Genomic DNA, 14,727 nt, shown 5'->3' on the forward strand with positions numbered 1-14,727 from the left:
CTCAGGATCATTAGTGATGCTGTATTATATTGTTACAAAAATTTCATAAATGTTACAAGAAAAGGCAGCAAACACCCACGCAATAATGTGGAGTTGGCTCCAGTAGATTTCTTAAAATTCACCCTTTTTTAACGTAGCTGCTTTGCGGTACCAGTGGAATCATGAGAGTTGATATTATCTGACTGGGTCACATTTTCCCAAGTGCATTTATGTCAGAGTGGTTAATGACCCCACTACTCCATCATATTCTGTATCACTATTTTTCAGAAGCAGTCAGAGTGTATGAGGTATGTACTTTGAATGCAGATGACCCCAAAGCAGCATCATGAGCACTAGATATGTGGCAAGAATGATGATGACATAAATTAACCTTATCACCCGCCACACACACACACACACACACACACACACACACACACCACACCCCCACCCCCACCTCCTCTTTGGGAGCCATCTGACATTCAAGTGGAAGAATGTCAGATGAGAGAGAGTAGTATGTACCATTTTTTAAAGTCTTTAGTATACCTCGGCCGGGATCAAACTCACAACCTACCGAATACAGGGCGAGCACCGGTCGCCATCTGACATTGCCTTTGCCAAAGTAAATTTTTCTTCAAGCTCTCTTTATATCATCATAGCTTTAAAAACCAAAGAACAGCGAACATAAGTTGTATTGACATGGCCTAAGACATATAGGACAATGAAATTATAAAAGAGTATACAAGACCCTTTGAATGGACACAAGGATTCTTGTGAACATTGTATTTCCAACAAGCAGTTCATACATACAATGAAATTGTTTCCTGATCCCACACCTACCAGCATAATCTATCTAGTCATAGCAATGTAGTAGTTAGTGTTGTCAGTCAAATGTATGAGGCTATGATGTTAAGTTTTATTTTCACCAAGCATTATGATTGGCAACACAAAGGATTAGTTACAGATGATAAAACATTGAAGAACTGTGTCTCTCCATCAATACTGAAGGGACATAGCTAATGTTCAGCAATTACATTTTTATGTGTGTCAAAACTTCACTACATTTGCCTTTGTACATCCAGCTACTTCAGTGACATTATTAAGTTTGGTGCACAGCCAGCAATGTGACAATACAAAATGCATACACAACTTTGTATCACCATCTTTTTGCCAAGTCATCTGGTTGGTCATCTTTTTTAAAAGAAGATCAAGTATTTTCCTATTTACAGATTAGCAATGAATTTTGTGACAGAAAGCATTTCTGGCAGAAAGTATTCAAATGATACAATCTTTTCTACAAGTCTCGTGTTCCTAATTTAAGGTGATGAATATGTAACTGCTGCCGTGTTCCAAAGGACCCTTTTATCACAGCAAAACCCTGAACCTATCCCTTACACCCCATACAACTCTATTTAAAGCAAATAAATTGGCACTACCTTATTTTTGGTTTTGCTTGTTTAAACTACAGAGTCTTGCATACTGTACCTTACCTCTATGCCTTGCATTAATACCCAGTCAAACAACACAAACTCACACAAGTCATTACAGCATGTTTGGCATCAACCTTGGTTCAACAGACATATTGAAGAGATATGCTTCAGTTCATAGTTTGGAGCTTTCATAAAAAATCAACCACCAATTATTTATCTGAAACTAAATGCAGATAACAGGTTTTTCCTACCTATTTACCTCAATAGAATCAAGCTGTCTTTTCAATGAATACCGAATGTGTACTTTAGTCAAAGCACACAGTCACAACATCAACACCTATTGTTACTATCATTGTAAACTGTATATATAGTATAACAAAAAGTTTTTTTCAAAACCAATCTTTGTTATTATAGTGGTATGGCATGTTTTCTTCTGCTTTTAGCTGCAACAAGGTTTATTTGATTTATTTCCATTGCAAAACATGTTATGTACTACAAACAACTTGCAAAGCTTTCTCAATACTGGTTGGTCATCCAGTGATATATATGCACTAGCACAGAGCATTGTTCTCCTTGACTTGTGATATTAGTAGCACAAGTATTTTGCCTTCTTTCATAAGATGTGTCCATAGTTGAAACAAATTTCATTTACAACAATCGAAGAAGACCACTGATTGGGACACAATCCTACCTACTACATGTACTACTGATGCACCGTTTTTAACTACTCCCTTATATAAGTCTGTATATTCTCTAACTGACAAATATCTGTAACAACGGGGTCTCATTTTAGTCTATCTTGAAGTAATTCTGCATCAAAAATCAAACTCAAAGCTGTTCAACAAAGTTACAGGTATAGATACGGTTACAGGGAACTGCCTATCCTATAAAACATGCCCATCATATTCATTTGATGTTTCAAAGACTTGTAGTGTTCTATGGCACAAAACAAAACAAAGCAGATTTGTTGGAAAACATGAAAATCTTATTCATCACTATGCAAGTCAATGAGACAGAAGACAACATGTAGCTGACCACAGATTCCTGCATCACTGCCCAAGCACCCAGCATCTCTAAGATGACACCAGGGCATATATCATGCTGAAACACACAAACACACACAGTCAGTCAAAATGTCTTTCTGGATAACTATGCAACAGGTGTAGAAAAATGTATCTAAATAAGTTACAATAATGAGGACCCTACCTTTCTGTCTTTAATGGCTTCAATTTTCCTTAATACTCTGGACATTTGCTGGTTACATACCATGCCCATTGCCCAAGCTGTGGTATTGCCTAGGTGTCTGCATATAACACTTATAAGTCATCACAGTATTTCATTAAAACAATGAAGGCAGATGGAAGGTTTGATTCTGTATGCAAGACACTGGATACCTTTGGATTGATGAGATGGAAACCTAGCTGCTACAGATAATGAAATGATACTTCACTACTCTTATCAGAGCTATAAATAGGATTTGAATAAAGTTACTAGTCCTTTTGACATGCTGTGTAAAAGTAGTGAAGTATCGTAATAACTCAATAACGATACTTCACTACTCTTATCAGAGCTATAAATAGGATTGGAATAAAGCTACAATTAGTCCTTTTGACATGCTGCAAACTGCAAATTTTATCTACAGTCATCTTATTACCATCCTCTATATGCGCATGAAGCTTTCTTACAAGAATGGCATACATATATATATATACATGTACATGATATACAATGACACACATTTATGTTCCTTTTTCCAGCCTTAAATACCAATTATGTGTCTGCTTTTCAACGTGAGTGTTCTGCAAAGCTGACACCCATCACCTAGCAACAGTGATGTACTGGGGTCCATTTGAAAAGTGATTACAGAAAGGTGCAAGCTGTGAGGAAGACATCTATATGTCTCTGGGCTACACTTAGATCTGGATAATTTCTGCCGAAGTATTAGCTGGCTGCATTTAATGAGAACATCTAAAGCATAAAATAGCTTGCTTATCAAAGGTCTATACATCTGCTGCTGCCAGCATATCATTAATATGTATGAGTCTCTGTTCCTTTCAAAATGACAATAGTATTGGTTCCATTTACATGTTGGTTTTAGTCATTATCAATTTTCTTTCAACAGTGACTGTTTTAAAGGTAGAGTACGTACCTCCAAATTTTCAATGTCTAACAGCACATCGAAAATTGAAAATTGATAGTAACTGTATACATACGTGACTGATGAACCTCTTCAATTATGTTCCTTTTATATTTGTTATATAGTTCTATTTGGAATTACAATATTTAGTTTGATATTCTTATCATCCAACATTACTTTGTGGTATATTAATTCAAATGTCAGTTTGGACTATGATTTTTTTTACAACTTGCACAATATTTGCACAGCATGCAATTTATCTGTCTGTAGTTTTATAACTCTTAGTCTTGCAAACAATTCCCTCATCTTTAAAGGGAAAAACCTTTATTAAGTTTAGTTCCCAATAGATACAATCTTTTCATATGGCATTATCTTGTGTGTGTGTGAGTATATTTCAGTTCCTTGCCATCTCACCTGTACAGGTAGTAGAAGAAGGACAGGAGGTAGAAGGCCAGTTTGATCCAGCCCTCCCGCTGACAATGTGATAGCACATCTGCATTCATTATGGTGGTGGGGTCATACAGGCCAGGGCTGCTCATCACTGGGCGACCTGCGTACCTGCGGGAGAATAACATGCATTGAGGAAACATTTTATTCATAGAATTTATATCAAAACTGAAGAGAGGATTGTCAAAGGTGAAGTTGAAGATGGTTTATAAATTATACTTTTTCTATTTTCACTCCTAGTAGACTTTCCAGTAAACTAGAAGCATGTAAGTGATACATCAGGTACCATATCTGTGACCCTTGTCCTGCACTGTACCTGTACAGAGAGCTCTGTGGGTGCTGCATTTCTTATCACAAATCAATCTGACTGTAGATCTGGAATCCCATTCAACAAAGCTTGGCTTTATGAGAAAAGAGGATTTCATGTCAAATAGGATTTTACACCCAGAGAGCATAAAAAGCATTTTATTTATAAGTTAATCTTGGATCTAGCCAGATGACAATGACCTCATACGACTTTTCTTTTTATCCAGTTTAAAGTTGTGGATTCAGCTGAAAGCCGTTGACGTTCACCTCATTCACCTCAATGAGTCTCACTTCTTGAAATTTACTTTCAGGAAAAGCTACACTGGTGTACCTCACATAGAAATCTAGGACAACTTATGGATGCACAATATGTACCATATCATTTAAACCTAATTACAAACCTAACTGACTGCCTTGCCATGTGCAAAATGCAATTAAATTATAGGAATTTCCTACCAGCCCTGGTCATATGTCACCCTGAAGCTAAATAAGAATAAGCACTTGTTTAAGGTTTTTTAATGCTATGTTATAAGCAAATGATTATGTTGATTGATTTGCGTGTATTTTACAATCTTTCCCATCATCTGCATGGAGATAAACAACTGGTTCACTCCTCCCACCTGTATACATGGTACGCAATGAGTGGTATGTTGAGAGCCAAGGAGAAGAACTCTCCTGCCAGCAGGAACAGGAGACAGAAGAAGCCATGGATGATGTACTCGGGCAGGACCAGCTGGGAGAACAGATCAGTATTCAGGTCAGTATACAAGTCCAGGCTAGGTCTTAAGGCTATTACCTTACAGGCAGAGATGACTATAATGATATATGGTCTTTGCTTAAAGATGAAAGATACATTTGTACCTTCCAAGTTCCATGTAGACACCAGATAAATTGGGAAAAATTCAACAGAAATGTTTTGCTGTCTCACATACTTTATGACAAACTTGTGGCCTGCCTATGCCCAGTCCACAAGAGGCTCCTGAGTAACACTGAGCTCTATTAAGGACCAATGCATATCTGCATACACTTGATTAATATGTCATTTATTTCTTTATTCTATCTATTTATTGAGATTTCAGACAATGCAATAGATGGCAAACCCTGGAAGCATAGGTGATACTGGGTGCATTTTTACATGTCGCCTATACTGGTGCTTAAACAAGAAAAAATCCATTTAGATCTTTCTATCTATGTAAGACAAACGCCGCGTTATTTCACAATTTCAGCTCTGTAGAACGGTGAACCTAAATCACATGCATTATTATCCTTTTCAAGAACTGTAACCTCCTCTTGGCTCCTTTCTCACCTTTAAGACTTAAAAGTCTTAAGTGAATATGATCAGGTAACAATTCAGTGGATTTGTACACATTAGTTCAAATGTCAACTGTGACTTTGTATCAGTAATCTTCTTGTGCAGCCACAGGAACTTAACATTTATTCAAATGCATAGTCTGGCTGACTCTTTGACCTTAGCTGGGATGAAGGTCCCAGGATGAGGCCTGAACATGAATGGTTGTACATGACATGCTTGTAGATGACAGATGAGATTACTACATGTAAGAGGTGTGACTATGGTATAGGAAACCAGCCGTTTGAACTTACCGGGTTGAGACTGTTGCACTGGTCTATAGGATTCTTATAGTCTGTCTTCAGCTCATCAAAGGCAATGATCTGGAATGGTTCAGTCAATAAAATCAAATGCACAATATACATAGATAGAGATAGAATTACTTTTTTTTTAAAGTACATGAGTTGGTCCAACAAAGCATCAGCTGTCTGCTCTAGTGATCTGGTTCTCAACAGACTGAAGCATCACAAGTGACTGTGACTGCCTTTCACGACTTGCACACTTCCCATAATTCACAGCGCCAGGGTTACGGATATCGTGACCCGTGAGGTCATCGGCCAAAACCAACTAACAGCTACAGTGGTGACATGCTGGCTAGTTTATACTTCTGACCACAAAACTTGTAAAATTCTCAGCTCTAATAATAGTAGTACTGTATTTGTCGGACAACTCATTAGTTCATATGCTTTGCGGGTTTGCCGCTGTCGTACTGAAGGTTTTAGCTGGTTTCACCCGGTTTCGCACCCTGGGCAACGGTGGTAACATCCATATCCATAACCCTGGCTCTGTGAATTATGGGAAGTGTGCAAGTCATGAACGGGCATATCCTGGGGAACAACCATTCATTTTATGAACCCAACAAATCAAATTATGAGTGCACAAACAGAAACTTACATTACATCAGATCTTAAATTTTCCCCTGGCACTGTCCCACAATGGGATGCCCTACCTGGTTCTATAGTTACAGTCTGCACAGAGAGTCTAAAGATGAGTTCATGAGGAGCAGTTCCGACACTCCAGATCCTACCGAGCCAGGCTGGAGGCCTGCCCGCCCTCGCCTGGGGCCTCAGCCCTCATTCATACGCAATATATCCACTTGTGTTGTGAGCTAATTGTTTGACGTTTATGGTTTTGGCAGCGCTGGAAGTGCTGAATCCTTGATTTCTAAGGCCTAAGTCTCTAAGACAGTTCCGGCTATTGTAATGTAGCCATACCGAAGAGAGGAACAACCATAATTTCCAAGAGAACATGTCGTGTCTGCAGAGGCAGCAAACGATGACGTAAACGTTTGTGACTTGAAGTACAATGCATTCCAGACGACAAACTTTTCTAATATTAAGTACAATGCAATCAGACATGTTTCCAGCTCTGAGATATCCAAACCATTGACAGGACTACGGTATGGTTTTTGAGAAATTTATCTGGGGATATGATATGTTCGAGGAATCCGCCCTCCCACCTTTGAGTACAGTTATCTTCAATCAGTACATTATGAAATGTACTAGACAAATCTAAATTCATAGATTTTCCCCATAACACAGTCATTGACCTGTCGGAAATACTTACATGCCAAATAGCGAAGAAAATGAGACAAGCCGACAGTAACAATGCCACGATGTAGCAAAATGCTGCGAAAGTGAACGCCATCTTGAACGCCTAGTCTGCGCATGCGCCGTGCACCTTGCTCTCCCGTCCCTTCCCGCCCGACTCACCTGTTGGTGACGTCACACACCTGTTGCTGAGACCAGCACGTCTCTTCTGTCTGTCAGTATTTTATGAACATGTTGATATCCATGCACACCTTCACCCTGGCCGAGGCATTCGATTTCAAAAAATGGCCTGATTTTCAAGCCAGGTGATCAGGTCAACGATAACTTTAGTTAGACATGACATGTTAATGATAAAAAGTAATGATAATGATGATGACTATTGACATGATGATAATAATAATGATAATGGTTTATGTGGTTGTAGTGATTGAAGTTGTATACATCCAATGCAATTTGCAAGCTTACAAAATATTACAGGTTCGCCAGAAAAGCCACACAACACAACTAATACTAGTAACATGTGTAACTGCAAAGGTTCAACGGTCAACTTTGGGATCATTCTTTAAGTTGGTTCTTCACTCACTCACTCACTCATTCATTCATTCATTCATTCATTCATTCATTCATTCATTGCTTCCTTCAATGATTCATTCGTCGTTTGTTCGCTCATTTATTCATTCATGCGTTCACCCATTCATTCGTTCATTTAAACTTATCTAAATTTGTCTCAACTAAAGTAGACCGAAGCCTGGCAACTACAATGCATCGGTAAAAATAAGACTGACACCTATACTAAAGGTATTAAAGGACGGAGACCTCTTCGGAGGCCGCCGCTGGAATGAGACAAAAACATTCGTAGCACACAACAGACATGACAGACACCTCGATCATCTTGAAGACACGTGTCTTTAACCGTCAATTGGAAGTTACTTAACGGTTGATCATATCCAGAGAATTGATGTCAAACCGATTCTGAAATCTCCTCGATGAAACCAGTGAAGGCGCAGGACGTCGTGTTCTCTAGGACGTCACGGTTAAAACGCGTACTGTCCGACTGTACCCTACATATTCTAACTACTGATAGGAGACATCCTATTCAATGTCGCATTAGAATGCAAGTTTCGTGAAAGTCACCTTCGCTTCCCGTGTTATCTAAGTAATTGGGATGTTAAAGTCAAGGGTATGATGACTTCTAGGTAGATATCGACGTTTTCATTTTGGAGAGCACACGTTATGAGTGGCATCCTAGGTATATCCTCAATGAGTTATCAAACTATAGGGAGTAGCTATGCTCGCATGTGTCCAAGTAGTCACAGCGTGTGTCATGCAGTATTGCAGAATAGATTACATCAAATTTTGTTCAAGTGAGGAAGAAGATGCCTTTTTTTTCAAGTAAAAATGTAAGCACATGAGGTTCCCGCCACGGTTAAACTCAAATTGTCGATCCAGTGGTTAGTGGTCCCAAGTTACATGAGTGCATGTTGTATAATACTTGTGTTTCACAGTTGGAAAGCCTCAAAATTTTCTCTCCAACTGGATGCGGCCTTGTTTAGTCTTGCTATAACTGTTGGATTTGGATCCGACTTAGCGGGTAATTGGTGAAGTGGTCATGAAAATTAATCAGCCATTTTGATCGTCTGAAATTCAATTTGCTTGATGTCAGACTGAATTCTTGGAATTTCCCTGTGGACTTCTTTATGCACGAGCCAAATGCAGATGATATATGCTCGTATCTACGTGCTCCCTTACACATAGGCAACGTTAAGTTGAAATTGGCTCTCTCTCAATATCAAAATGTTGTAAGGGAACGTCGTAATATTTTGTCCCATTTTCGCGGCGGCGCACAACGTTTACGTTATGTGACAGAAATGCAAAAAGTTACGATACATGTATCGAATTACAACATCTGCTCGGGGATAAGATCAGTTGGACCATGATTTGAATGGATAATGTTGCCTTTCTCCCAACATGCATGCTTCAGATAATAACTTTGATTTTGGGACTTTGATAACTGGGACTTTGATTTCCTTATTAGGGTCGAGATAAAGTCTTTCAAATTCATAAAAGCATCTGTCAAGATGTCCTTATAATGCCAGATTATTAAATGTTGCCCAAGGCATTTGGGGCGAAGTTTCTAAAATAATCAAGCTATATACAGGAAACCACAGTCTGTCTTGTGTCAATATGAGCATTTCGTGAACAAGGACACTTCAAAGTCGCACGGGAATGGCGCTGGCTAGCAAGTCAACGCTCTTTTAGTAGTAGAAAGAAAATTACAAAAATTTTAATTTAGAACAAAATCTAACGTTCCGTCATACGGGTCTATGACATGATGCCATCGTCCTCAGCGATATCCGCGACATTGGACTCCGCCTGGTCCGATGATTCTTGTAACGGAATCAAGCTTTCAAACAGGACATACAAAGTAAGACACAGACACCAGATTCTTTATTCTTGTTTCTTTGATAATGAGAACGCTGTTGAAGTAGAATAAGAGTCAACTCCCTTCAATAAATCATACAATACATCAATACTTTTTCTACGTCAAAGAATAAACGGTCCCATAGAGCTAAATGGTAGCGAATATGGTTGCAAATGTTTTCTTCTAATAGTAAAATATGCTCACGACAACTTCGCTCTCATACATGTAGTCACGGCATAAAAGGTGACAATACCCGCTCCAAATAAGAATATGCCTGTCGTAACCAAGCAATACTAAATACTACAAGCAATATTATATACTCACCCTAATATCTAAAAAAAACAGTTAAGGCCGAAGATGTGTCATAGTTAGATAAAGGTAAAAAAAGATTTAAGAGAAGAGTCATCGTTTACAAATGTCTGCATGTGTCAGCAGATAGCTCTAATATAATCGCGGCAGGAGTGGTCATCTCTTCCTATTACTATCGCCCTTGTTCTGTCACTCAAAATCTCCTGTCTGTGAAATTAGAATAGAACAATCACGACACGCCGTCGCTGCTTCACAATCAGCCCATAAAACAGCTCTGTAATGGCTATTTTTCGCAAACCCATAACAGACTTTCTTTTACAAAAGGTATTCAAAACACGCAGCGGCCCAGAATAACCAACCTTCATGGGCGGATGAATCACCTTGGGTATTAACAAGTAATCTGTCCGCAAGTTTTACACATTGTTAATGATGCAGTTACAAAGAATTGGGCCCATAAATAAGATCTATTACCAAACAAATTACGTTGTTACGCTCTGTTACGCGGGGTTTTAAATCAATTCTAATAAAGGAGGGACGAGTGTATAATTACCTCCATGAAATGTCATGGAGGTTATATTTTCTGTTATGTATCTCTGTCTGTGTACAAGATTACTCAAGAACGGCTAGATGGATTGGTTTCATACTTGTTGTGTTGGTGGGGTGTGATGAAAGCTCGAATCGATGAGATTTTGGGCGCCGTATCTGTCGTTATAATTGAAGTAATAATATCAGAAATCACCCCTATATCTGCGATATATTGGAACAGGCATCGTGCTTTAAGTGTTTGTTAATGGGCTTAGCTCCAAGCAGATACTGTGAGGTGATTTGTATAACAGCTGTTTGGGGAACCCCGAGTTTTTTTAATATGATAATTAGTTTTATTTATGTCTGTTCAGGATATCATGGAGATGTGAAGCGTAAGTATTGTAAGAAGTTGAGGTACATTTAACGGTAATGCTTAACAGGTATGGATGTCTCACATACTGTACTGCTGATTTGAGTGACATGGTGATTAAAATGCCATTAGGTCCTCTCATCTTAGATGGGTTGGGTGTCAGAAGTTTTATGGGCGATACAGATGTTCTGATTTCGTTATGATAAGGGACAGTTGTTAGTTGTCTCTTTCGTAGCCAATGGTAACAGCCATTAGCATAATACCGGCCGGTTTACTGCAATTTCTCAAGCAATGCTAATTTGGCAAATGATCAACGCATCATTTACTCCAGTTACATGTTGCTGTTACAGCTTACCTTTGCCACTTCTTCTGTGTATATTATTTTGTCTCTCTTGTCCTGCTAAAAACATAATATTGTAATTGGAACACACCGCGGAATTGCACGGAGAACGGGCGCGTGGTTGGAAGGGGGTGCAATAATACCGGCCGAACGAAACACGGCATAATTAACTGCCGCTATGTACCTTTATACATCCTCTGTTGTTACTTCCTTTCCTGTTAGTAGTTGCACAAAACAAAAACCTGCATGAGCATACAAAAAGTCATGAGAAAATGGGCGTATACTTACAAGAATTTTCATTTAATTTTGGTCCGTCACAACCGCTATGACGTAAAACTTCACTGCTGGCGTAGCATTAAAATGGCGGGAAAATGGCGGCGTACGTTCAATTTGACCCATTCAGCTGTAGATCCGGGCGATAATGCAACGGTTCTTCACACTTTTACACGAGTTGTAGGTCACCAAAAGAAATTCAAGATTGCTGTTGAATCATGCTCGTCTTGTGCCGTGAGCACATGTGATCATTATCTACAAATCCGGCGATGAACGTGACAGTGTGTTTGTCCCACGACGAGCTCGCCTACTCCGAAAATGAACATGAAAACTTTTGGCCTTGTTGTCTTCGAATGCATTGTTATCGATGCTTTGTAAATGATGTATTGGACACCTAGATGTCTGAAGTGTGCATACCTCAGAAATAACTATTGTTGCATGTGTAGATCTCTTTAAATTCCATTATTTTTTATCGGCCGGTATAAGTCTTACGGCCGGTATTATGCCAATGCATGTTACTTGTTTTTTAGCAGACGGGGTTGGCGCCAAGTATTCATCTTACAGTTGGTGTAGGGCTGTCAGAGGAAAGTGTGCATCTCGTTTTTGTACCGTGTGAACAGCTGATGTTATGACATATTGGTGGAAAATCAAATCACCATCTGACTAAAGATGGCCACATCCCTTCTTCTTTCTGAGTTTCCCAACTTCCTCCCACCACACCGCTCTGAGGCACATAGTCGAACCTCAATAATGCTGACAACCTTAGACAGTTTAAATGCCAAACATCAAGCTTAAGGAACACCACGCTACCATATGCCGTCGACTCTTAAACGCACACTACACAATTAAGTGTCACATTTTAATAATTACTAATCAGATGGACATCCTCTGTGTCATTAAATAAGTACACCACTACTTTCCCATAACATTTATAACTATTACTCTCAAATACAACCGACTATAAACATACATACCATCCACAAAAAAGCAATAAATATTTCATGGAGGTATGAGGTCCCCGAACTCTAGTTTTGAATGGAATTGTTAAAACTTGGTTAACAATGTCTTTACAGTGCCTTGTTCACGACATATCGGACAAAATGAAATAATTTGTTGCTCAGAGGCATGGCTATACTTAGGTACGAAGACGCGAGAAGAAGATTTGGACCACAAGATGTTGAAAAATAATTGTACGACACGTGGATTCGAAAACTATTTTACTTTCAATGTCTATTAATGTAAACGATGTATATGCTTTTCAGGGTCAAAATAATCCTATATACTGAAAAAAAAAACATTAACATTTTTAACGAGTGGATTTAAAATAACTTAGTAGATGGCTATAAGCTGCTAGAACATGTAAAACCGCATTGTGTGGATTAGATAAATACTCCCCATTGCACTTCAACAGACTGCATTCACTTATTGATTCACTCTTGCTCCTTTTGAACTTTCCTTCATCAGGGAATAATCCGCGACCTTTTTGGCACTTCTCACGAGAGCACATGCGGACACAGGCTGAAAGCCGTGCCATTAAATCAAGGTTTACCACGTAACATGGCGGTATCTGCACTTATCGCACATTTTATTAAAGACCATAGCCCTTGGCGTAGGTGGTCAGGAAGTGAGGATTTCATTTTCAATTCTGGGGCTTTTAAGAATATAATGCTATTACGGGATTGCGAAGTAAAAGTAAAATGGCCCTCGGCATCGTTATCATAGATAGGACGTAGCGTTGAGCGCCGTTCAATTTTCCGCCAAGAACATGCTGAGATGGGAGATCGGAGCCGAGGAAAACTCGGCAGTGAGAAAGTGTTATGATCTGCCGTCCCAACATCTGCTGAAGATTCCGGTCTTTGATCTCCCTTTTGATAGGATCTACATGGACAACTGTTACTGACGCTTTGAGATCATAGAGGTTTCCACATAAGCTACTAGGTTCATACAAATTATATTGATGTGCATACCTGAACGAAAGATTACCTTTTATGGGAGTTCATGATTTACATCCAAGGTTTTAATGGGGCAGAAAAATGCTTCAAAGTAGACCCTTGACTAAAGGTGAGATCAGCTGGATTATTTTCAGCGTGCGGATCAATCATACTGTGGCACTGGGGTTAATCCAACAGAACTCTAACCTTCAACAGCGCTTTACACAGTCTGACAATAATTTGTGCTGCGTTATGATAACGATGTGATTATGGCGGTTGTGGTGTGCACGCAAATAGCTTCTAAGCCGGAAAGTTCCGGGCACGTGCGCTGTCCCTTGGGGGCTAACTGCTCGATACGGTGTTCCTCCGGGCAGCTGCCTCCTCTCTACCCACAGGTGGTGACCATCTTATATCAAGCTTCAGATCTAGGTTTATTCTTAGCTAAGACATTCTACTCATTAGCTGTACCGACGTTATGATATGCTTCGTTATTCACAAACCCAGCTTTAATCAAGGAGGTTTGATTGAATCTCTTTGCCTTAATAATGTAATGTTGAAATAAAAATGTGTCCATGGAAAACTTAGTATCAACCGGTCACGTATCCATCTGAACCAAACAACTAATTTGTCTGGAGCTGAATCTAATTACATTTGGATGTGTTCCCTTGTTAGAGTTAATGGAATGACAGTCCTTCGTTGCGACAGACAAAGTTTTTAAAAACCTAATTGAGCCCTGAAGAAATTACAGTCAAACCTGTCTATAGCGGCCACTCAAGGGACCGGACAAATTTGGCCACTATAGACAGGTGGCCTCTGTATAGAGGTGGTAACTTGTAGATAAAATACCCAAGGGACCGACAAAAAGTGGCCACTATGGACATGTGGCCCCTCTGTAGAGGTGGCCCCTAATACAGGTTTGACTGTAGTTGATATGCAGAAAAACAAGGGGTAGTCGGCATGGTGCGGGATCAGGACGTTCCAGAGGGAGAGGGTAATGATGGAGGACCGCGAAGAAACGTGTGTAGGGAAATTATAGGTCTCCAGTAATGCTGTTATACGTTAAACTGACTGATCGTTCCGAACTGTCGTTGGTACTGTCCCACAAATGTGTGTAGTGGCAACGACTTTCTGTAGCTTGAATGTAAGAGAAAATCACACCAGACGAAAGAAGGATTTTAACAATGTGATAGAAATACATGCGAGTGTATCCACTACAAACGCCACATAGCCTGCATGGTGCCAGCAATGTATGCACTCGAACTTAAACAGATTCAACATTGAACAATTGCCATGTCTGCCATGGAGATAAAAACAAGCAAAACGTAAACCGTCAAATGAAATGTCACATCACAGTCACGAC

At 39.4% G+C, this 14,727-nt stretch overlaps 1 protein-coding gene across 1 annotated transcript; it reads right to left on the reverse strand.

The window, feature by feature from the left end:
* Positions 1 to 742: 742 nt before the first annotated feature.
* Positions 743 to 7,382, reverse strand: LOC118417675 (protein cornichon homolog 1-like). Its single transcript, XM_035823324.1, has 5 exons — positions 7,214 to 7,382; positions 5,902 to 5,970; positions 4,920 to 5,032; positions 3,961 to 4,104; positions 743 to 2,510 (listed from the first exon to the last, which is right to left on the reverse strand). Exons 1-5 carry the CDS (start codon positions 7,292 to 7,294, stop codon positions 2,483 to 2,485), a joined length of 435 nt encoding a protein of 144 aa, XP_035679217.1. The 5' UTR covers positions 7,295 to 7,382; the 3' UTR covers positions 743 to 2,482.
* Positions 7,383 to 14,727: the final 7,345 nt, after the last annotated feature.

The sequence above is a fragment of the Branchiostoma floridae genome, chromosome 1 (genome assembly GCF_000003815.2).
Source record: "Branchiostoma floridae strain S238N-H82 chromosome 1, Bfl_VNyyK, whole genome shotgun sequence".
Taxonomy (NCBI): Eukaryota; Metazoa; Chordata; class Leptocardii; order Amphioxiformes; family Branchiostomatidae; genus Branchiostoma; species Branchiostoma floridae.